Source organism: Salarias fasciatus, chromosome 5 (genome assembly GCF_902148845.1).
Source record: "Salarias fasciatus chromosome 5, fSalaFa1.1, whole genome shotgun sequence".
Taxonomy (NCBI): Eukaryota; Metazoa; Chordata; class Actinopteri; order Blenniiformes; family Blenniidae; genus Salarias; species Salarias fasciatus.
In genome coordinates, this window is record NC_043749.1 from 23,767,874 (window position 1) to 23,790,631 (window position 22,758).

General features: G+C 43.0%; 1 protein-coding gene across 4 annotated transcripts in view; it reads right to left on the reverse strand.

Moving 5' to 3' along the window:
* Positions 1-15,957, reverse strand: part of sema3fa (sema domain, immunoglobulin domain (Ig), short basic domain, secreted, (semaphorin) 3Fa) — a 49,803-nt gene extending 33,846 nt beyond the window's left edge. Inside the window, exons 1-2 of one of the 4 annotated variants that reach the window (XM_030092735.1) lie at positions 15,620-15,957; positions 14,015-14,131 (exon numbers count right to left, since the gene is read on the reverse strand). In XM_030092735.1, the coding sequence (XP_029948595.1) occupies positions 14,015-14,126 (112 nt within the window). In that variant the 5' untranslated portion in view covers positions 14,127-14,131; positions 15,620-15,957. Of the gene's footprint in view, positions 1-14,014; positions 14,169-15,619 lie in introns of all 4 variants that reach the window. The other 3 variants (XM_030092736.1, XM_030092734.1, XM_030092733.1) reach the window with 3 other exon arrangements.
* Positions 15,958-22,758: the final 6,801 nt, after the last annotated feature.

Genomic DNA, 22,758 nt, shown 5'->3' on the forward strand with positions numbered 1-22,758 from the left:
CTCTTATCCCACCCTGCAATTAAAGCAAAGCTACCCAAGGTCAAGCTGAGTGACAGGCTGACAGACCTATAGATTACTGTCTGTCTGTGTAATCCACGGCCCTTTTTAAACTTCTGTAGCTGACTGACGCACTCACCCTTAACTTTTAAAACCCCAGCGCCTGTTAATTTGGTGGCTTTCATGTTTGATAGACAGCTGGGACATCCTACTCCGTGACCCCGCGGCCTTTTTCTCACCCATGACCATACGGGTCGGCACGCAGAGGATGTCTGTTCAGGGCCAGCAAGGAGAGGATGAGTGAGAAGTTATAGTTAGTGTCAAATTCATTTTGATGTGATTCCCCAAACGATATGGCGACTTTGAAACGTGAGCTTTAACCAGGAAAAGAACAAAAAAAAGGCGGACGGACGTAACAGCTGAAAGGCTTCCTTGGGTTAAGGAATCGGGAACAGATGGATTGAGCAATAAAAACATTACACAATATAATCTGTCCTCCACAAACCACACCAGAGCCTGTGGTTCACAGAAAAACCCATCAAGTCAAAACTGGCAGACAATTACTGCACTCCCGGCATGAAACGGGGCAAATGAGACAGCCACTTGTTCACACGGCTGGATTTATCAAGTACGTGCACAGAGCGAAATAAAAACTCCAGATGCAACAAATCAGAAAATGATTCTGATTTGTCTGGTATGTTATTGTTGGCAGCCGCGCTCCGCGAGCTTTAGCATGCAGCGGGGAGAGATAAGAAATGTTGAAGTGACCTTTCCAACAGTTTAACTGTCTTGTTGTAGCACATTTACACCTCGGCCAGCACGCCACTCTGCAGTTATTTTGGTTTAGCGCACACGTCACGGCGCACGGCTGCACTGAAACACTGAAAAGTTTTCCGTCAGGAAGCATCAGCTGGAAATGCATGTTTCGATTGGCGAGCGCCAAGGAGATAGCGACACATAAAGAGAAGGAGCCAAATAAGAGGAGTCTTATCAGGTGGAAGTGGGAAGCGTGCGTGACAGAGGGAAATGTTGGTCACAGTCACCCTCCATCCGTTCGCACACGAGGTGCTGAAGGAGGCCAGCGATTGCACAGACGCACGGAGGCTAAAAACCCTCTTATCTTCCGCTGTCATACCTTGTCATAAATCAGGGCTTAGCCATCCGCTCTGCGCTGATAAGGCACCCAAACACACCCTGCTCAACACCAGGAATGGAGGGAGCCTTCTCTCTTTTATGAGTGGCCTCTCTCGCTCACACTCCCCTTTCCTATCTGCATTATCTGTTCTTCATTCATCAGATCTGAACAGGAGACAAGGTTTTTTTTTTTTTTTTTTTTTCCTGCTTGGGGCTTGTTTGCTTGCAGCTTGCCATATTTTTTTTTCTTGAAGCTTTTCCAGTTGTCTGGTTTTGATCATCTGAATAACTAGTGAATCATTGACAACATAACATGAAAAATAGTCAGGAGTGCAAAGAGATGATCTTTGGATCGTCACAAAAACAGGTCTATGTGTGGAAAAGACATGACAAACTTATTCAAATTGAATCTGCAGGTTGGTTCTGCTGGTTTATTGATCAAGTCAAACTTTAACATGCAAAAGAATGACGCATCACCTTAATCCGACCTGCACAGGTACAAGTATGCAAGTACCAACAGTGTGAGTCAGATCTTTAAAACAATGAGGTCGAAATGATGAACTGGTGTTTTTAGTTATTTCAATAAGACATTCTGCAAAAATCCATATTTTCTTTGTTTTCCAGTCACAATAACAAAAGGAGCTACAAATGACACACATTTGTGCACAAGCCATTTGTGTCTATATAATGATAAATAGTTGGATAAGTAGGACAGAGTTTAATCCCTCCTTGGTATTGAAAAGGTACGTTTCAGTATCTCTCAATCCTGCATGTTAATTGACTGCAGCGTCATTGAAACCACAGCCTGATGAATTTGAAGCATCTTAAATGTTACTAATGCGATTACACTTGAAAAGCAACTCGGTCGGGTTGGAGATCTTCCCAGTGTCAAAAGACATTTTTTGTTGCCTCTGCCCGATCCTCAGCTGAGTCGACCACATTAAAACCAGATCTGTCAGGCATGAAGAAGAAGTTTGTGCCTCTGTTTGTGCCAAGAGGTGCTGCTTGGTAAATGCGCCCTGAAAGGCCGTCTGCGGTCTTCCATCATTGTAGCGTGGTGAAGTATGAGGTCCAGAGGAGCATCAATTCATCCAACATGAAATCTAACAGAACATGAAAGCCCAGGATCATAGCCAAGCTTTGAGTGATGACTGTTGCTCCGTTTGTGCCAAGAGGAGAAAAAGTGAGAGACAAGAATGATGAGAGGCAGAGAGGGAGCGAGCAGAGGGAGGTAGAGGACAGCGAGAGATGCTTTGAGCATTAATGCCGTGCCAATGTTGTATGCCACTCCTCCTTCGCCTCCCCGGGGACGTGAATGAAGTAAATGAATGATGGACCCAGCCCACACAAACGCCCCTCTCCTATTGAGCCCGAGCAGGCCATTCACCGGGATGAGTGAGGCGTCGACACCAACAACAACAATAAAAACAGCAACACAGGAGGCCCTTACTCCCATTTTTCATTCATACATATGTATGCACGGACACAGACACACACATATGGCACAGATACTGTGGGCAGCACTGCCAACATGCCATTAGGGACACCTACAAAGGCTCCTGAGAACAGGACCAACGGACAAAGCTCGGAGGCAAAGGGGCGTGAACTGGGCAGGCATGGAGAAAATCTTGGCACCTCGTCAATGCAACCACCACAATGATTAGGGATGAGAGGCCATCTCCTCCCCTCCACAATCATCACATTATCAGGAAGCCCATCAGTGTATGAACCCTAGAAAACAGGGCCTGGAACCCTCATGTTCCGTCACATTCGGCTCTTCCTGCTCCATCCCGCTGGTCTCTGTTGTTCTTCCAGGACGAGATGGGTTCAGGGGGTTCTCGCCCACACATGCATGATTTCACTCAAAGGGCTGACCTTCAAACTCAGGCATCACTTGCCTGAAGCCACAGCGGCTAATGGAACACAGGGAATACAAATCTGATTGCAGCAAAATCAATCTGACAAGAAAGCCTTTGCTATTTTACCAGGCATTCACAGCTCAAACTTTAAAAGTGGTTTCAGTAACAATGTTAGTATCTGACAGAGGTTCGGTTTTCACCCTCTGTGCTTCATGTACGGGGAATGTATGTGTAGCATATGTGGGAGAATAGAATGATAAACAGCTCCGATAGGAGGAGCAGAAGGAATTTTAAAGCGTTCATAAACCTATAGCAGGACACCGCTTTTACGACCTCTGTTCGGTTCATGGTGAAACTCGACTGTAAGGTTCCTTTGAGCAAGAATCACATAAATTAGTTAGTTCACATTAATTCTCAGGGCTTCAAAAAAATATCTGAGACACATGAAAAAGTTTGCTGTGGTTGCCCATTCTTGCCGTAAATCAACTTCAATGATCACGTAAACACTCAGCAGAAAGAAATATTTGTGCTCGTTTGCATTTCGGCCTCACGTCGTCCCGTGTTGTCAGTGAATAGACGTATAGCTCAAAAATTGTTTTGGCCTCAGTCCAGACGTTCCCCTGTGCCAAACCTCAACACTGCTTCGAGGACAATTTGTATGACAATCTGTAAGTGTGAATAAAGGCGGCACTTTTCATTGTGTGCAGCATCGGGCCGTGTAGCGGGAGGTCACTGCCGGGGCAGAGGCGCAGCGCTGACCTGCGGAGGCCATCCCGGCAGTCAGCGGCTGAAGTAAACCATCTTATCCAACACTTACACAGAACTAATGGGGAGCAGACACATGACTTTTTCCCAAGTATGCCTTTGTGCACCCACGCTCCTCTCCTTCTTTTCATTCTCAAATCCCTCCATTTATCCACATTCTGGCTAAGATAGCAAACCTGACACTGATGCCCTGCAGTCCATTAGTCCTCTCAGAGCCTCGTCAGACCGTGCTCTATTGCTCCCTTCACATTTTCCTCCTCTCAGTGCGACTTACAGACAACCCTCGTTTCTCTCTCACTCCTTTATCAGACACCGTCTGTCTTTCTGTATCTTTGCCTTCCCTCCTTTTTTTTCCCTCTCTCCTTGGTGTGTCAACCAGAGCACGAATATGTCCTATCATTTTCTACTTAATAGCATTCTTATCTTTTAAACACTGGTTTATTGTGTACTGTCCAGGCAGCATGTTCCTCTCATCAAGCAACACCCTTTAATTTTAGGCTTATCGATAGAAAAATAAACTTGTAAGACAGCAACCTTCACAGTCAGGCAATGCAACGTGCGACCAGAAAACTGTTTTCAACAGATGGAAAATATCACATTTTTTCAATACTTCCAGACACAAATGGAGGAATACCACTAATATTTTATGACTATTTTTTAATAATTGAAAATAAATGGTTTATTTAGTATATTTATCAATTGTAATATTGCAAAAGAGAATTAAATCACTTTAAGATCATTCAAGTTTTGTCATTTTAATCAGTGACCATATATTTTGAGAGCTGAAATCAGTAGATTGATTAAAAGCTGTCTCAGTTCTCGTGACTCTGGAGACGAGACGTAAACCAGTGACCTTTGTCCCACGGTGAGCTGACTGACCTCCCGAGGTGATCCTGAAAGAGCTCATACTGGCTCCTAAATGTGTGTGCCAGAATACATTATGTAGAGTTACAGTTCACAGTGCCTTCCGAAAACATCACCGACAAATCTAATGTTTCTGGATATGAAAATACCATTGTGTTATATCAAGATCATTCAGTTTGAGTGTGAAATAAAATCTCACAATCCTTATATCATTATACATATATATATATATATATATATATATATATATATATATATATATATATATATATATATATATATATATATATATATATATATATATTTCCTTCCTGTTTAAGATCAGGTATGGATTTTAGGTTTTCGTACAAATTGAAGACTCATTGATGTAAATACAGCATCATCCAAAAACACTCATCTTTGACAGCCTTCATCCTGCGATGTACCGCAACAACTGTTCAAAACACACGAATGAGGTCAACGGTGCTGCAGTAACAAGATCCCCACACTGACAGACGAATGAAAATGAATGATAGCTGTCTAAGGTAAACAAGGGGAGATGTGCCCTTGACCCGGTGCCTCCTTAATTTTAGTTCTAGCTTCAAATCCCGGCGGACTCCCACACCTCAGTCACATCTGGAGCACACATCCACCGTTCTGAGGGCTCGGCACACAAATCAGTACAAATACTCTCCATTCCTCTGCACCACCTTCAGCAGATCACACTGCACCCTAATCAAACTCTATTGTTTTAGCCACTTCCTTTTCAAATTTGTGTCAACAGAGCCGAGAGGACTCGATGCCGCTTCACTCCAGGATTTCCTCGGAGAAGACGAGGCAGCAGACATCTGGGGAAATAATCACAGAGCTGTGATTGCATCCAGCACCTCTTCTCTGCGGAGAGAGTCATTTGAACCCGATTCAGTTTGTGAGGAGTGACAGGTAGACGCTGCCATGGCAACCGAACCAAAGCGGTGTCAGAGATAGCGGCTCTTCACAAGGAAGCTCTGCAAGCACCCACACACACATGCACGCACACACACACACACACACACAAACAAACAAACAATGCAGACAGAACCACATGGACTTGAAATAAATATTAAAAGACTCTCCCTCCCATCCCTCCGTGTCACTGTGGATCTTAATAAAACCACTGCTTGTGAAGCCATTACTCTCATCTCCAACCTCAACGACTCTTCAGCTCCTCCGCCCCTGTTCTGCAAGTGGTTCAGCAAAGCCCAGATAGTAATCTGCCCCCGGTAATAATTCAAATCACACCTCAAGAATTATGAACTCTATTAGTGCTCAGAGGCACACCGGAAAACAATTACAAAGGACACACTAACTACTTTTCTCAAACAATGTTTCTCAAACATGAGGGAATAAAGAGATGTGGGTCTGACACGCCGCCGTGGCTCACATCTATTTTTATCCTGTCTGCCACACTTCGATCTAAAAAAATTGGCTACAGCGGGGACCAAGAGACGCAAACACACACCAGGACGAGCACACACGCACACACACACACGGTCTCTCACTTAACGGCACTCACGCACCCACATCCATCACAGCCCCTGCTGAGTGTTGCCCCCCTTTACAAAGCAGACAGAGAGCTGACAGGACTGCTTATTGAACCTGTCAAAGCAGCCCCTACAGAGAACAAGGACGACTCAAAGAGAGCGCTTTAGCTTAAATTGCAAAGTTTTGATGGTATGCAAAAGACACGGTGAGTAAAAGGTAGTGTTGAAAACTTCAGATTGGTTAACTTTGGGTCTCTTGATCAGTGTGAAAAAAATTCAGCCCATGTGCAATCTGCTGAAAGTCCTGAGAGAGCGAAATAAAAATGCACACAGGGCCACGAGGTGCTGGAGCCGATCCAGGGTGACCATAGATGAGGGCAGGATACACCCTGACAGGCCGCTGCTCCACACACACTCACATTCACACTTAGAGAGAATCGAGGGTCACCATCAACCTCGCGGGCCTGTTTTTGGTCTGTGGGGAAATCCGACTAACTGGAAGAAACTCACTCACGCTCAGGGAGAACATGCAAACTCAGCTAATTTATACAGTATGTATCTTGAAACCAGTGTCAAACACTGAGAATCGGCAGTGAACAGGTGGTCAGGATAAACACAGAGAGACAGAAAAACACATATTCACATCAGCACCTACAGGAAATTCAGTTACCCATTAACCATGGAATACTCCATGTAGAATGTCCCCCCAGGCCCAAACTGGGCTCAAACAGGGACACATCAATCACTGTGACCATTTACAGTTTTTTTTTTGTTTTGTTCTGTTTTACATCGATTCACAAAATGGATTGAGAAACAGTGACAGCATTGTTACAGCGAACTGATCACAGAAACTGTGATTAAACATCCTAAATTAGAAGATTTTTCTGCTTTGAAAAAATTCTGAGGGGTGGTCTGCACATAAAAGCAGGAATTAGTTGTTTTGTCATATATTAAAGGTGTCACTTGCCTCCTTCACTTAAAGATGCTGTAACTGCTACGTAGAGTTTCCTTAATGTCACTGAGTTCTGCAGATTCACACAAAGTGAAGCAAAGATTGACCAGTGTGGTTTTTAACAGCCTGACGCTTCCCGCAAAAGAGTGTGTAACACATTGGTGTGCACGTGTTTGTGTGTGTGTGTGTGTGTGTGTACCCCCGCAGCGCCGCCCGCCCGCTCACACAGGCACCTTCTCGCTTCCGATACTGCGACTGAGGCTGACACAGAGGTGTATCAGCGGTGGAACGAATTGTTCTGCCATTCTGCTCCGCTGCCTTTCACACGGCCGACGGGGAGTAATAAAGGCACAACGGCCCCCAAACAAAATCTCAGTGTGAAAAAGATTACCACAAAAACTGACTTAGACTGAGGCTTAAGCGTGAGCAGTCACTTGGGAAGAAGTAGAGCGAGAACGCAGTAAAACTGAGGCAGATTGGACTCAAAATGCTGTAATCAGACGTTGCTGCTTGTTCAGAACTACCTTGGTAAATTCTCAGCCCATAAATATGCAGGTCGGTTGCTTCGTCGTGGTTTGCTCGTCTGGGGTTTGCTGCATCTGAACTTATTCGAGAAGATGGTCTCATTCTGATGAAACATGATGAGAAAATGTGATCCTCCCCCACGCAAATAATTAAATCTTTGATTAAAATGCCTAATAGCAGGAATAATAAATAGCCGAGTGATTACATTTTCATTTGGATGTTGTGCATTTTTATCACCATGGGGGGTGATTCCAGCGTTAATAAGTTCCTATATGCTCTGCATTCCAGCTCAGAGGAAGGACTGAAATTAAATAAATGCATTTCCAATCTTGTTCCTGTTATTAGTAGCAGAAATGTACATGTGCTTTTCTCACAGTGACGACATTTAAGAGTGGAGACCAAGTAATATAAGGACTGGAAATGAGTAAAGTTTGTCAGAAAGCACGTCAGTATTTGGTGTGAAAACTGAATAGTGCAACGCATCTCCTTCACATTGAACTGATCAGGTTGTTGATTGTGGAATGATGATCCACTTCTCTTCAATGGTTGCTGGATATTTTGCAAGAACTGAAACATGTAGTCATTTCCAAAACACCCAAACATTCAGTGGGTAACATGTCTGGTGACTATGCTGCTGTCTAATCAGCATCCTGATCCGTCACACCTGTGGGGTGGATGGACCATGTTGGCCCAGGAGAAGAGATAATTAACACAGATTCAGATATATCTGTGAACAATATTTGAGAGAATTTCCCTCTGGATTAATACAGTATCTACATATCTATTTTACTTACAAAAAATCTTAAGATCAGCTCATGAAAAACCAAAAACAAAAGTCTTGGTTTTATGTTTTTGTTCAGCACATCAGAAATGTGCCTCTCACACTCTCTTGTCACTGGTTTTCCTTCTTCTAGATTGAAGTTTAAACACTTTTAAAGCAATCATTCCTCTTGTATCCTGCATGTGCTGGAAGAGTGCACCCCTAAACAGAGAGGGTGTGAGCACAGAGAGGCAGAGGAGGAGGAGGAGGAGGATGATGAGGCAGGGGGAAGACGAAGATAAAAAGAGAAACAGCCAGGAAGGACACTATATTTAGCACAGGAGCTGTCGCCTTCTGTTTCTCTCTCCTGAATAATCCTGGTTTGACAGAATGCATCCTGCAGAGCATAGGTTGCCGCTGCGCGCCACCCCGCCCCTCCTCCATCGGCACGTCGTCGGCAGAGAAAGCAACAAACTGTTGTGCAAACTGCTGGGGGCTTGCATGCGACTGTCACCACGCGCTCATTAGTTTGTGGAAACATTTTCAGAGCCGTGGCATCCTCTGAAGGGGGGTGATTGCAAAATGAGATATTTTGGGATTACAAACTGCCACCAGGTACAATGTTGCATGGTCGATGCACACATGTAGCTTTATGCACGCAAGTGGTGCGAATGGAGAGACAAACTGCCTGAACTCCACCAAAGGACATTTTCAAAGCACTGCACCCTGAAAGATCTCTTTTGATTTGATTTTCACGTCGGTCAGGGCAGTCAAGGGCTGCGACAAACTTGTTAACCTCATGTCCCGATGATATTTACCTGCTGGGAAAGAAGTAAACAGATGTGCAAGCAGGAGGATATACAGTAGATAAGCTTGTATATGAGCAACGGCAAACTTTAGACCCAGAAAAAAAATGATTATTTGCCTCTTTGGAAAAACTAGCAGAATTGAGCGTCTGCTTGTCTCTCAAAATAAACACGTTGAGTTTTTTTTTTTTTTTTTTTCTATTTCGCAGAAGAAAATCTCTCTTTGCTGCATGCCATTCAGTTCCAAAAGCATTCATTTTTTTCCCACAGTGCTGGTACTGCTGCTGTTATCAACAACAATCTAGAAAGATTTCTGACAGCTTTTCAGAGATCTGCTTGTTTAAAATGATGATTTACAACATAAAGGGCGCATGCTTTAGATTATTTTAAAGAAAACGGGGCTGAAAAAAACCATGCAAAAGGAGAGGATTGTGAAGGTGAATTAGCAAAGTATTTATTCTTCCAATGAATCAAAAATAAAAGATGTCAAAGTAAAACATTAATCACTCAAAAGAATACTAGAAGTCAATTTAAATGAGGTGACAAAGTCTTTCAATCACAGGGGTGCCGGTTCAAATCCCACCCAACCCGTACCATATGTCAATGTGATCCTGAGCATGACACTGACCCCTAAATTATTCCCAATGGAGGTTGAGTGTGTGTGTGTTTGTGTGTGTGTGTGTTTGTGTGTAACAGCTGAAAGTGAAATGAAATCTATTAGCAGTTATAAAAAAACAAAAAAACAAAAGCGCAATTTCCAGAATGTGTTTCTCTCTGCATGTTGCTTCATATTGAACATATCTAATGATGCATGTAACAAAATAATATCCACTGTGATGTGTAATATGATCTGATGAAGACACTAATTAGTGGCATTAGCTTTGCAGCTGAACAGCAAGAAGGTTTCTGGGTTATGAAAATTACACACTTGCTGACTGAATTCATTTGCGGTCGCCCTGGGGATTAACCAATCGAACACGTTAGTCTCATGCTGCCTCTTCGCTTGGGCTGAAGGAGACGCATCTGGATAATTGAAGGAGCCGGCTGCGAGTGGTGGAAGTCTGCGTGGCTTTTAGGATGTGCTGAAGAACCCTGTTTGTCTGTTTTGTCAGGACTTGCCTGGACAGACTGAAGATCCACCCCGAGTGTCCGAGGATCTCGCGCAAGCTTGCAAGCAAGGCTTGGCTGAGGCTCCTAGCTCTTTCTATAGTGTCAAAATTACATAAGAAGTGAGCAGGTTGGGCGAGGAGTGTTTAATAATCCAGGGAAAAGGTGTGATATATCATTGGTGGTTATTACTACGAAGCTTTCTCTTTCACATTAGAAGTCAAAAGACTGCCAAGAGCACAGGACCACCTACACAGAGGGACGTCACACTCATATAATGTGTAGAATACAAAAGCCTCCTCTCATGTACTATAAATCTGTCTATAGAACATAATCTGCGGAGGGTGTCTATTGTTGTAGATTCAGAAATAGAACAAGCAGAAAAGTTCAAACTCAGTAGCAGCTCCTAATTATGCAAAGAATATAGAGAGGAAGTGCGTGTCGCCATTTCCGATCTGAACCCTGAAAACTGCCAGGTGAGATCGGCAGACAACAAAGTCTTTGTTCAGCTGTGACGAGCGTCGACCCACGAAACGGGACGAAAAGAGGGAGGGAGCAAAGGCCCGAGCACCCAGAAGATTGTCCCTGAGAAACGGTCCAATTACAGGACGGCCAGACTTTGTCTTTCCTCTCCGGGCTTTCTTCCCAGCATTAACCTTGTACCCAGGTGTTACGCCGTGTACGACAGATCCTGGAGAAAAACAAAGTTAACCACTTTCAAATGTGCCCGAGGATTAGCTTAACAAGCTATTACTTGTTAATATGGGGCCATTCTCCCACAGTTTGAGGGCAGTTAACCTCGGGTGTAACTAGCTTCTGTTTGAAGGGTCACAACCTTACAGAGCCCTGCGCACTAAAATAGCATGTGATTATAGACCTTGTTTGAAAGTAAATATAGGAGCTGTGAGCAGCTGATCCAAGTCTGTGCTGTTCAGTCTTCATGGGAAAAAAAACAGCCACAGAACTGCATCAGATCATTGTTTAAATCTTCTGCCGACTTTATTTTTCATGACTTTGACTGCACTTCTAAATCAAAGACACTAATAACAAAAACGGCTACAGCGCAGAATATTGGACAATGCATGAGCCTCAGTTCTACTTTTTTAGAAAAAGGACGCATTGCTGTGCGGTGGTTTTTAACTATGTGTGTGTGTGCAGTTTTTAAGCTTCTTTGAAACTGAAAAACTGGAGACGATGGATGTGCTTTGAGAAGACATTCCTTTGGTCTTAGCCTCTGTTTGCTCACTTGGTCCTTATCGTCTTTATCACAGTTCATAAATCAGCCTGCACAACGTGCTCGGTAGCCGCTTCAGGTGAAATGATGAGCTCAGGTTGCTGGAGATGTAAACACTTTACACTCTTCTCTATAAAATCTGGCACTGAGAGCTTGAATGCGTACTTTATTACAACTAAACATTTGCCTGTAGTCGTGACCTCTAGTGGCCACAGTCATCATGGCAGGAGCAAATGAGGAAGCCTGGTGAGCATAAAAAGTGACTAAATACAGTCCGATGTGGGTGAACGGATCAAACACGCCACCTTCACCCATAATGCTGCTGCTAATGTTACACAAGAAAACAAAGGGAAGAAAACTGAACACAAGTTCACGACATGAAATGGGAGTTTATGATGCATGTGTAATCTGCAGAGGTAACATGATTACTCCAACATAAAACATGAGCTCTCCTGTAACGGTTTGGCAATATTAATCTTACTAGAGTTACTTAAAAAAAACAACTCAGGAGACCAAATATGTGTTCGGTCGTTTAAGAGTAAAGTTTAAAGACCAGAGGACATTACAACACAAGCACTGGTCATGTGCTGCTGAAGGAGTCACCGGAGAGCTCCTGTTTTACTGAAGGGAGCAAGAGTTGAAGAAATGTTGGTTTTTATGAAGGCAAGTACTGATATAGAATAAACCAATAATGCGATCCTATCACTGTATACATCTACAGCGCAGTATATGTACGATATCAGGTTTATTTTTCTTTGCAGAGACATGAGCATATGACCCATAGTCTGCTGTTTCGATACCGAGCAAATGTTTGGAGGGCAAAGACAAACTGGGGGGTTCTCTCATAGCAAAAACCTGGATCCCAGCCAGATGTAGCAAACTCTTCTCTACCAGCTACAAAATGCTAATAATCTGTGGGAACTGATGTGGTGAGACCTTTATGGATAAACATGGGGCTGGGTCAAAGACGGCACACTCAACAGCAAAGTGCAAAACCAGCTGAATGCAGAAGCTCCTACAGTTGAGAAGCTTTATTTGTCGTTCCTCCTCCACTTTTGGTGTTATCCGTAATGAAATACTTAATAAATATTGGTTTTTTATATATATATATATATATATATATATATATATATATATATATATATATATATATATATATGACGTTTTCTTACAGCAAAAGATATTTGTATGCAGCGCTGTACAGACACGGCACCTGTGTCCATGTTCTTTGGTAATTTAAATAAATAACTAAATGCACATTACAATAATGTTCCCAGTGGTACGCTGCAAAACCAATACAATTAGGGAATGCACAGCTTATGCGCATTTGCAGTCTGAACCTATCTGAAGTTGCTCTGTGAGGCATAGAGTAACCCCCAAAACTAATTAAAAACAAAAAGGAATTCAATTAGAAATAAGTAGAAAAATAAATGAACTGGTTTCTACCAAGTAAATGTGAGATCATTAGTGTGTGAAATCCAGCTCCATTAGGGAGAAAGGAGAGGAGATGGGATTGGAGGGAGGACGGCAGAAAACAAACAGATAAGCAAAACACTAAAGATCCAAGAAGGAAGAAGATAAAACTGTCTTCAGCAACAATTTTCAGTTTCAAGTGGGGCATGAAGGGTGCAACATGAGTTAAACTCAAGCAAACATTGCATTTCCTGTCTTTCAGCATTTTGTTTATAAATCATGTTTTGCGTTTAAAAAGACCATGAAGACAGACATCAAAAAAAGTCAACTTTTCCACAGTTGTAGAAAGATTATTTCTCAATAAGATCCTTCAAATAACAAAAAAAACAAAAACCCATTTAGCATTCAGGCATGTTAACACTGGACTTAACTTGATCTGACATGAGGCGATCTCATTAAAAACCATGAATCCAAAAAGCACAAGAGTCTTACCAACATGCTTTTTTCAGTTACAGGTAGGGGAAAGCGTCACCAACAGTCGTGGGCACAATGGCCGTGCCAACAGTGAAGTGACAAAACACTCGAGCCTGCACCACTGAGACCTATTTTAACAGGACTCTTCAACACACACACAGGGTCTCATGTGGCACCGGCTAACATTCATAACATGCTGGATGTGCACCCTGAGTGCGCGCCCAGCCAAGTGTTAAATCTGACTTGATTTCAGAAGGGAGCCGAGGTCACACAAAGGCCTGTTTGGAAAACTAATAGCAGGCAGGCCTTTACATGAAGACACATTTCCAAGCGCCGCATACTCGGGACAATCGGTGACACATCTCGTCGTCCCTCTCATCAGGCCTCACAAACACAATCACACAATTAACGTCCCTGTCGAGCAGCAAGGGGACAAACGCCAGGCCTGCCAGGACCTGTATTCAGCTGGTACTAATAGTCAACCCGTTATCATACAAGACCAAGACGCTGTGAGTGAGAACAGGAGTGAGTCCTGCACCTGTAAGCAAATCTGCATGTCTGAAGAGAAACACAAAACCACACAACACGGATAAAAGAAACAGGATTACGTTCAGTAACTTACCCTTAAAGGACAAGAAGATCCTGGGAGCAGACAGGGGCTCGTTAGACGGGGGCAGCCCCCCAGACGATAAGGCCAGCAGGGCCAGGAGCCAGCACAGCTTGTCCCTCAACATTGTCCCTCTGTTTGTTAATAGAGAAGAAAGAGAATCCAGGAGCTGCGAGACACACAGGGACCAGCATGAAACAGTAACCAAGCCCTTTCAGTTCACAAACCAACTGCAGCAACCAGCACTCTGCTACCAAAACACTACAATAGATTGGTGTGTTTCTTCACACACGTTGTGCAATATTTGCCTTTTTGTTTGTGGAAGCTGAAAACACAGAAAGCCGATCCGGTGTGCACACAGTTCTGACATCTGCAGAGGAATCAAATCTGTTCAGCCGGCTCACAAAATCCAAAGGATCTAATGGATGTAACAACAAGGACCAAGAAAATAAAGTCTGATGATGCAGAAAAGTGTTTTCATCTTGGATATTCAAATGATTTTTTTCCCCCCCATTTGAAGTGCTTGTTGTGAACGCCCACAATTGTTCTTGCTGCTGTTTGCTGCTGCTGCCTGTTATAAAGGGAACAGTGTGGATGGACAGTCTCCTTCCAGCTCAGACACTCACAATAAGATCAATCATTCAGGATGGAAAAGCATGATAAGTTTAAGAAATCTTACTAATATCTTACAGTCTGAGCCGGATTTCATCGGCAATAGGAGGAGTTGCTTCTTATAAACCTGGTCACACTTGCAGCTCTCAGACTGAAATCACAGGGCGCATCAGCATGCGGTTATCCGCCACAAAGAGGGCTGGAGATAATATCCTCATAAAAAAGGGATCTGAACACGCTCCAAGTTATCAGCGTGGAGAATAGGTGGCATAACCGCAAGTAATGCCAGCTTTACAGGGAAAAAGAAAAAAAAAAAGACTATGATAAATGGCGTTTGAAGTAACCAGGTTTGGAAACAATAAAACAGTTTTAGCCAGGGCGCATTGCTGCGATTATCCATGCATGTCACTGATCTAGCTCGCTTGTAAACGTGGATCGGAGTTTGAGGTCAAACTGTCAGTCGGGGTTTAAGATCAAGTTCCACATTGAGCCCCGAAGGCAGAACTCCAAAGGAGCCTGTAAACCAAAATAAAGCCGGACCGGGCTTTGAGTTATGAGGACGCGAACATGAACCACGTGTCATTTATAAGAGCGTGTAGGATTTAAAACTGTTTAAAGTCTCAGCGGAGGACTTGACAGACGTCTGATGAGAAGATGCAGCATCACATGGAAGAACTTTCCGTGTCTCAAAAACACATATTAATCCTGGTTCCTCCGGTGTGAGAGAGTGAAGAAAACCCGAACATCTTGCGCGCGTAAAAGACGCACTGAAAATCTCCTTAAAAAATCATCAGCAAACTTACTGGAAATCAACAAAATCCACCATCTGAGGCAAAAACATTTAACTTTATTCCATTTTCCTTATTTCTTACAGTTTCAATCGTGCACGCGCAGCGCAGATAATATTATTGCTCGCCTCTAAATGTGGCTTTCTATGGATTTATGAGCGCATCTGTCACAGCAACAAATATAAAACAACAGTAATAAATCATCTGCATTGTGGCCTACCTTCCAGTTGGGTCCAGCAAACACAGATTTAGCAGGTGAACATTAAAAAAAACCATCCACTGATTGCTGAGACTCTGTCCGCGGGCTGGAGTGTCAGTGTATCCGCCGCAGATCCCGCACGGTTATCCCAGAACCAAACCACGCTCGGATTTACATCAACTTGAACGCAGCCGCTTTAACTTGGAGTGATCTCTAAACACGCACCAACGGATTCTGTATTTCCCACAGAAAGGAGGCGACAAACAAAAGAGTTGTTCCTGGAGGCGAGCGGCGGAGCGGAGCGGAGGCTGTGTGCGCCGTGCGCGGCGGCGCTCAAGTGAGGAGTGCGGGGAAGCGGCTGCGCTCCTGCAGGTGGATAGGCTGAGGTCTCCGGCGCTGGACACACCCATGGGGGAGGGAACCTACCTTTGCATCTGTGTGCGTGCGGTCCCTCCCCGAGATTTCAACACAATGCCGTTCTGATGTGCATCTTCATTCTCTCCGGGGGGCTTCAGAAGTTAAAACTTGTATAACAAGAGGGGGGGGGGGGGGGGGGGGGGGGGGGGGGGGGGGGGGACTGCACGCGACATGCGAGCAGCAGGAGGGGATGTCGGGATGTCTTCTTCTCATTCACACAGAAAATTCATGAAACCTGTTCCAACTTCAACAGTTTTAAAAGTGGACGCTGTTCGAGCAGCTGGGCTGGTGGTTTTGTTTGTATTTACACTGATCATCATATCACACCTGACATATTTCATACTGTGGAGATATGTGCTTCACTGTTTACAGTCCTATCAAAACACAGCTGCTGTCACTGTTATCCAACTGGATCCAGAGCTGGATAGCATTTTGCACTATGGCACAGTGTTGAAGTGGAGTGCTCGCTTTCCTCAGAGTTTGGGTGTCTCTGGTTCGATTCTCTACCTTTCTGTGCAGGGTTTGCAAGTTCTGTCCGTGCAAGCATTTTTCTCAGGGTACTCTTTCCTCACACAGTTATAAAACACATATTTGTGTTTGACTGTGTGCTGGATGGACGTACATGTGTCTCTCTGTTTGGTGTTGACTGGTGGGATTGGGAGCTCTACATCCCACTGGATAAAAATGGAAGATGAATGATGGAAATTCATTAACAGACACAAGGCTCAACATATTATCCATGGTTGATGTGATTCTTGTCATTTTCCAAAAGGATGATTTTCTCTTTTTTTATTTCCTTCATTTTTTTACTAGATGGTTTCGCAAGAATCTAGACTGAGAAAACTTGGCAACTTAATTCCCATACGACACCCAGTTAGTTGAGTCAGTATAAAATGATGCTGAGAAGGTTTCGTTTGTCCATTTGGAGCCAGACAATTGTTCAGTTTTTGCTTATCTTGGCAAATCTCACCTTGCGAACGTTTTGAGTGGCACATGAATCATTCTCTATATTTTGACACAGACAATGAAGACAGAGGATGAATATGTACATTCACACAGGAAACAGTAGAGAAATGGCCATATTGAGATGAGCTAGATTTCCTCCGACACCTCAGTGACCTGATAGAGGATCACTGGCTTTCGCCACAGATAGGCATCAGATATTCATGGGCAAATGGAGCCTTAAATCTTTTAATCTCACTTGATCCCCTCCCCAATCACACTGGCTTATTTTGCTTCTTACCCAGTCAACGCACAACGCAGCTGACGCCCCATGTGCATGCTTATTATTCCATAAATGATAAATACAGTAGCTCAGGTTTCATGTGGACTTTGTGAGGTTTACAATTGCCTTACAGTTGTATAAAATTAGACAACAAATTGAAAGACAGAAGGATTGCCATTTAATCCTGGATAGTATGTTGATTTGCTGTTTTGAAGGTGATACTCGATGTTAAAACACTGGCACAGTGGCGGATCGTAAAGCTGGTGATAATTTCACCGAACTCTGAAAAATTCCCATGAGGGTGTCGTATCTCATTTATGGTGAAAGGAAGAAGTCAAATTCATTACTAAAAAGCTTTACGTTCCACGGTCAGTTTTCCTTCTTCGAGGTGAATGGGCTTTGAGAAACTGAGCCGGCCCACACATACAGGACAGATCAACTGTTTCCTGCGTCTCTGATGGTGCCGAAACCAGGAGGAAACCCGGTGTGGCACATGTAGGTGGGCTTTCACGTCTGTGCAGCAGACGGTCCTCATCCAAACAAATAACATCTCTCATAAATATCTGGAACACAACTCTAAATCCCACTGGACTTACGAGTAATAAATCAGTGAAATCATTTCTTTCCCAGATCTTCACCCATCAGCAGTTGTTTGAACCTGCCAACTTTAATTGTGTCATTACTGCTTCTCTCTCTGTTTCCCAGCTACATCTATTCTTATTTTCTCTTTCTCTCTCTCCCTGCTCTGCCTCGTAGCCAACAGCTGCATGTTGTTTCCTATATTTCTTTTTAATCAACAATATTATTCCCATCTTCGGGCCTCCGGTGGCCTCACCATCTGTCACTTGCGTGAGACAAGAGGAAAGCAATTATTGAATCCTGGCTTTGAGGAGCGCACGCCTTCATAAAAGTCCCTCACGCTTTCCAGTTTTTCCACTCGCTCGCTGCAGCAGCCATCGGAGGAAGAGAGCGTGGAAGATAATGTTGAAACCAAAGATCACCGCTGGGTGCCAGACCACAGAGGGAAAACTGTTGGAGAGATTCTGTGAAGACCTGATCTTAAGGCCTTTTGTTCTGTGGAAGGGGAACCAGGTTTATGAATCTGGATTTGAACACTGTTGGTGGGAATCTTTGTTCTCTCTGTCCCTGAGAAGCTTTGAGACTGTTATTAAATCATTTCACTTTGCATGATTTCATCGGCGCAGTCATCCTGCATTTGAAACGCGAGTCTGACTCCCGTTGAAACATTTCTATTCAAAAATGTTTTCTTGGACATGAAGGCAACACAGCTTAGTTTAGATTAGTCTCATCACTTTTACTGAGGGTCTCTGAGGATCGTTCAAAGAATAAATTAGTGTTGTTTCATCGCTACAGTTCTACATTAAGAAAGAGAAAATCACTTGCAAGTACATTAACATGTATCCCCATGGCTTTAATGGAAACAGGTGCCAGTAGGGAATTCAAATCCAGACAGTACGAGGGCAAAGGTCATTCTCTAATATGACTTTTATTACATTCAGCCATTTTTTTTCCCACCAACCTTTTGCCACCAACGACCCGATTATAGATGCAAAGTAATTATTAACAGGCGGCGACAACCTTAACCTCTGTCCCTCCTTGGCTTCGCCACATGACGGGGAGGCAATTAACAGCTGTTCATTACTGATGAGGTGAGGAAACACACTGCAGAGCACATCTGCATGCGTGCACACATCCGAATGCCACGGACAGATGTGAAGGTGCGCACAACGTCACACGACTGACCGCGCGCGCTCCTCACGCAAACACACACCTGCAGCCGGGAACGCGGCGACACACAGCGTGGCCCTCGGCGCTCTCCGAGGGACACGCCGATTGTGTAGAATTTAATGAGGGAACATGTACTCATCCCTCCAGCTCACCGGGAGAGCTGTTACCTTTTGGTGTGATAAGATATTAAAAATTCACAGTGTTTCTGCAGCACTATGACTGCGATGGCAGCACGCTCATTAGCATTTAAATGGGAAAACGGTAACACTGAGACAGAGTGTGTGGAGTTAACCCTCCATCACGAAGTTGGCAGACAGAAGAACAACTTCAGTGAGACCCGGAAAACTTGGTCTGTTCATAAACATCCAGGACGGAGCAACATTGACTGATGGGTTTTTTTTTCTTCAGTTTTTATTGCATATGTTAAGAAATATTAGTGTGAATTTTGACCTGATTTTGGTGGAAACAAAAACAATATGCCAGCCTTTAGAGGAAAACAGCCGTAAACTGTTGTTCATGTTTTGTTAGATGTGTACAGAGATTACAGACAATGTCCACACATTGTTTTACTTAAGCATCAAGTACTGATCCTATAGTGTAAAAAACACTCTATGATAATTACTGTTTGGACTTATTTTACTTAAATAAAAATAAGAAAGAACTGGTTCTGGAATGAACTAATAAAAAATAAAATGTTTCTTTATTTTCTTTACTGTAATAAGTGTGTGTTTTGTAATGTAATACAGAATACACATAATGTTTGTAAAACTGTCTGTGGAGTTGAGTGATAACAGAATGGATGAACTTTTAACATTATAAATGAGAGTGTTGAGTAAAACACAATATGATAGATGAATTAAAGAATAGTTGAAGCCGTGGGATTAAAAAAGTGTAGCAAGTAAGACGACACCAAGGGGAAACAATGTAGAACTGCTGATACTTCCAAAGTGAAAACAAACAGCTGCCATGAATGCATCGAGACTGTCCAGTTTAAATCACAATGTTATGTTTTTAAAGTCATACAGCTGAAGTTCAGTGTTATTTCTGTGTCAGACGCTTGATGCCTTCTGTCGGCTGCTGACTTTCCTGTTTTGTGTTGTTCACTGACTTCATGTTGTTCTGTTAGAGGTTGTAGCGAGGCGGTTTTGAGAATGTACAAGTAAAAAGTACAGATATGGACATAAAGAAGAAAAGTCTTCAACAAAATAATCACTTTAGCCAAGTTTGAAATAGAGTATTTGCATTTTGTTATTTCTGCACTTCTGCATTACGAAGGATAAATTCAGCTGTGGTTTGAATAGAAATGGTCTTTCTACTAAATCAATAAGAGAGCTGGACTGTTTTGTTTTCATATGGATGCATCAAACTGCGACACTTTAACAGATCTGCATATTTTTGGAATTAGCAGCACATTTTCCCCCATTATTTCTCAGCAGTGAATCATGTACATATTATTTGCAGAAACACTCTGGATTATTTTGTTATTATTAAAGCCCAACCCTTCTTAAGAAAACTACATTTATATAATGTGACAGTAATGTGTGAATGAGCCACTAACAGGGGTGTGTAAAAAGTCTCAGTTTCACTTCAGTGGAAAAGCAATTTTCTGGCAATTAGAGCTCATTTTTTTTCTATTTATGTACTTAACCAAATTAAAAATGGCTTTTCTGGAGCAGCCTCAGACGTTTTGAGCTCTCTCTCTCTCTTTCTCTCTCTCTTTCTCTCTCCTGATGAAGACAACTGTAACTGTTTGTTATCCTTATTGTACAACGATGCCTACTGGTGAGACAGCCTCTTTTTCGAGACTCCCATTCAAACCACATCGTGTTTGTGAATCTTAAACTAGAAACCGGAACCTGAAACTAGAAAAATAACTTCAATTTGAGCTATTTTAGTTGGTGTGGCATGACGCCTGAAATGTTGACCTAAGCGTTTAAAGAGTCAGGAATGTTGAAACAATGGTCTTGGTGTAGATCTGGTAAAAATAGAGAATAATGTTGTGGTTTGCTGGTGAATCTGTAATTAGATGCTTGTGTTGTAATGTAAGTTCTGTCTAAAATGCAACTTTTCTCCCTTCGATAACTCAGATATGACATGCTTTTTGAGCTGTACTCAAAATTGATGGCCCTTTTTTCTCCCTGCACATCGTTCCCATGCACATCTCGCTGTGTTTGGCTGATTGTCATTTTCCTGCTCTTATTCGTTCCTCAGTCTTTTGTCAGTGAAGCTGACTATGACTCAGCTGGAGCTTTGTCGGGCTAAAAATGGGACAGCTGCCTTTTTTTTAAACGACGCAAGTTTGTCTCATTGTATCCGGCTCACATGTCTTGTGCTGCAGAACAGAGGGAGGAGGGCAGCTGTGGTGGGATGATTTGCTATGAATTGAAGCTGTTTCCTAACAGGCTCCACGGGGTCCACAGGGACCCCTGATGGAGTCTCTTCACCGCTATCAACCTTACCAGAGCGCGGATGGCTTTTCCTTTTTGCTCTTTTCCGCTTTTCAAAAAAAAAAATCTACTGCAAACAATAACAGCAGTTTTATATTTAGCATGACTTTATGTATGGAGGTGCCCCAGTCGTTCCACCTGCGGTTAGTCGCCGGGGCGCAGCGTAATGGTTTTCCCATGTAGCGCCGTTGGGGTCGGCGTCCTGAGGGTCTGCTCTGTCAGTGTCATTCTTCATTGGCACCCAGCCACAGGTTTCTGGGCAGAGGAAATGACTGTGCTTTTTGTTTTACACTCCGCTGTGGTCACAGTGGCTGAACTTGATAGTTAAAGTCAGTCTACTATAGACTGCGGTCTTGAAGGGGAGCATACGAAACTTTTTTTCCCCTTAACCGTCTTTTAATTACTTAAACTGATAAACTTGAAAACTTCAGCTTCAATTAATGTGATTAAATGTTTTACTGAATAATCTAACGCAGTGGTGACTGAACCCGTGGTTCGCATTTACAGTATTAAAAAACTGAATAGGCTGCTCAGCTTTATGCTTATTGGCTACAACTCTACCAGGGATTAAAAAAAAAACATTCAGGCATCACACAGTGCCGGTTTTCCCCCTTTAAAATGGCGAGTAACTACAGCATCAGCAGAGTTCCTGTTGATAGGTAATGAAAATCTCTGTTACTGAGATGCCTCGGGGCGCTGTGTGACGGTGTCGTGGTTAGAATTCTCACCTCATAGTGACGATATTTCAATCCAGTGTGCAGCAGTCAGATTTACCAAGATGGGATTTGTCAAATGTCTAAAACCATCAGAGGAAGATTTAAAGCTTCCTTTGGTTGAAGGAAAAAGACAATGACCATCTGAACACCCCCTCTCAGTATATGATATGGAGCACTGTTTTCAAGCCGTGACAAAAGATATAATCATGAATGTTTCGTCACAGAGAGACCAAAATCGTGCATTCTAAACCCAACGACCATTTTTCCAGAAGGCATCTGGTCGGTCAGTATATGACTGTCTGAGGTAAAGAAGAAAAAGGATTCAGATCCAAAACTTTTTTTTTCCAGATTTCATAATCAGTGTTTACAAAACCAGGAAAAATGGTCAAATGGTGGTCATGTTGGAAGTTATCTGTCATATGATGAGGAAGGCACTTATTTTCCTACTGGATACGGCCTTAATTCTTACAGTTTCACTGTAATGTTTTGTAAAAATGCAGTCATAGATCCACAAACCGTCTTTGACTCTGCGACTCTAAAGGATATAAGCACAGAAAACGCTTTTCAAGTATCTAATCGACAGTTTTAGAATCATAAACTAAAAAA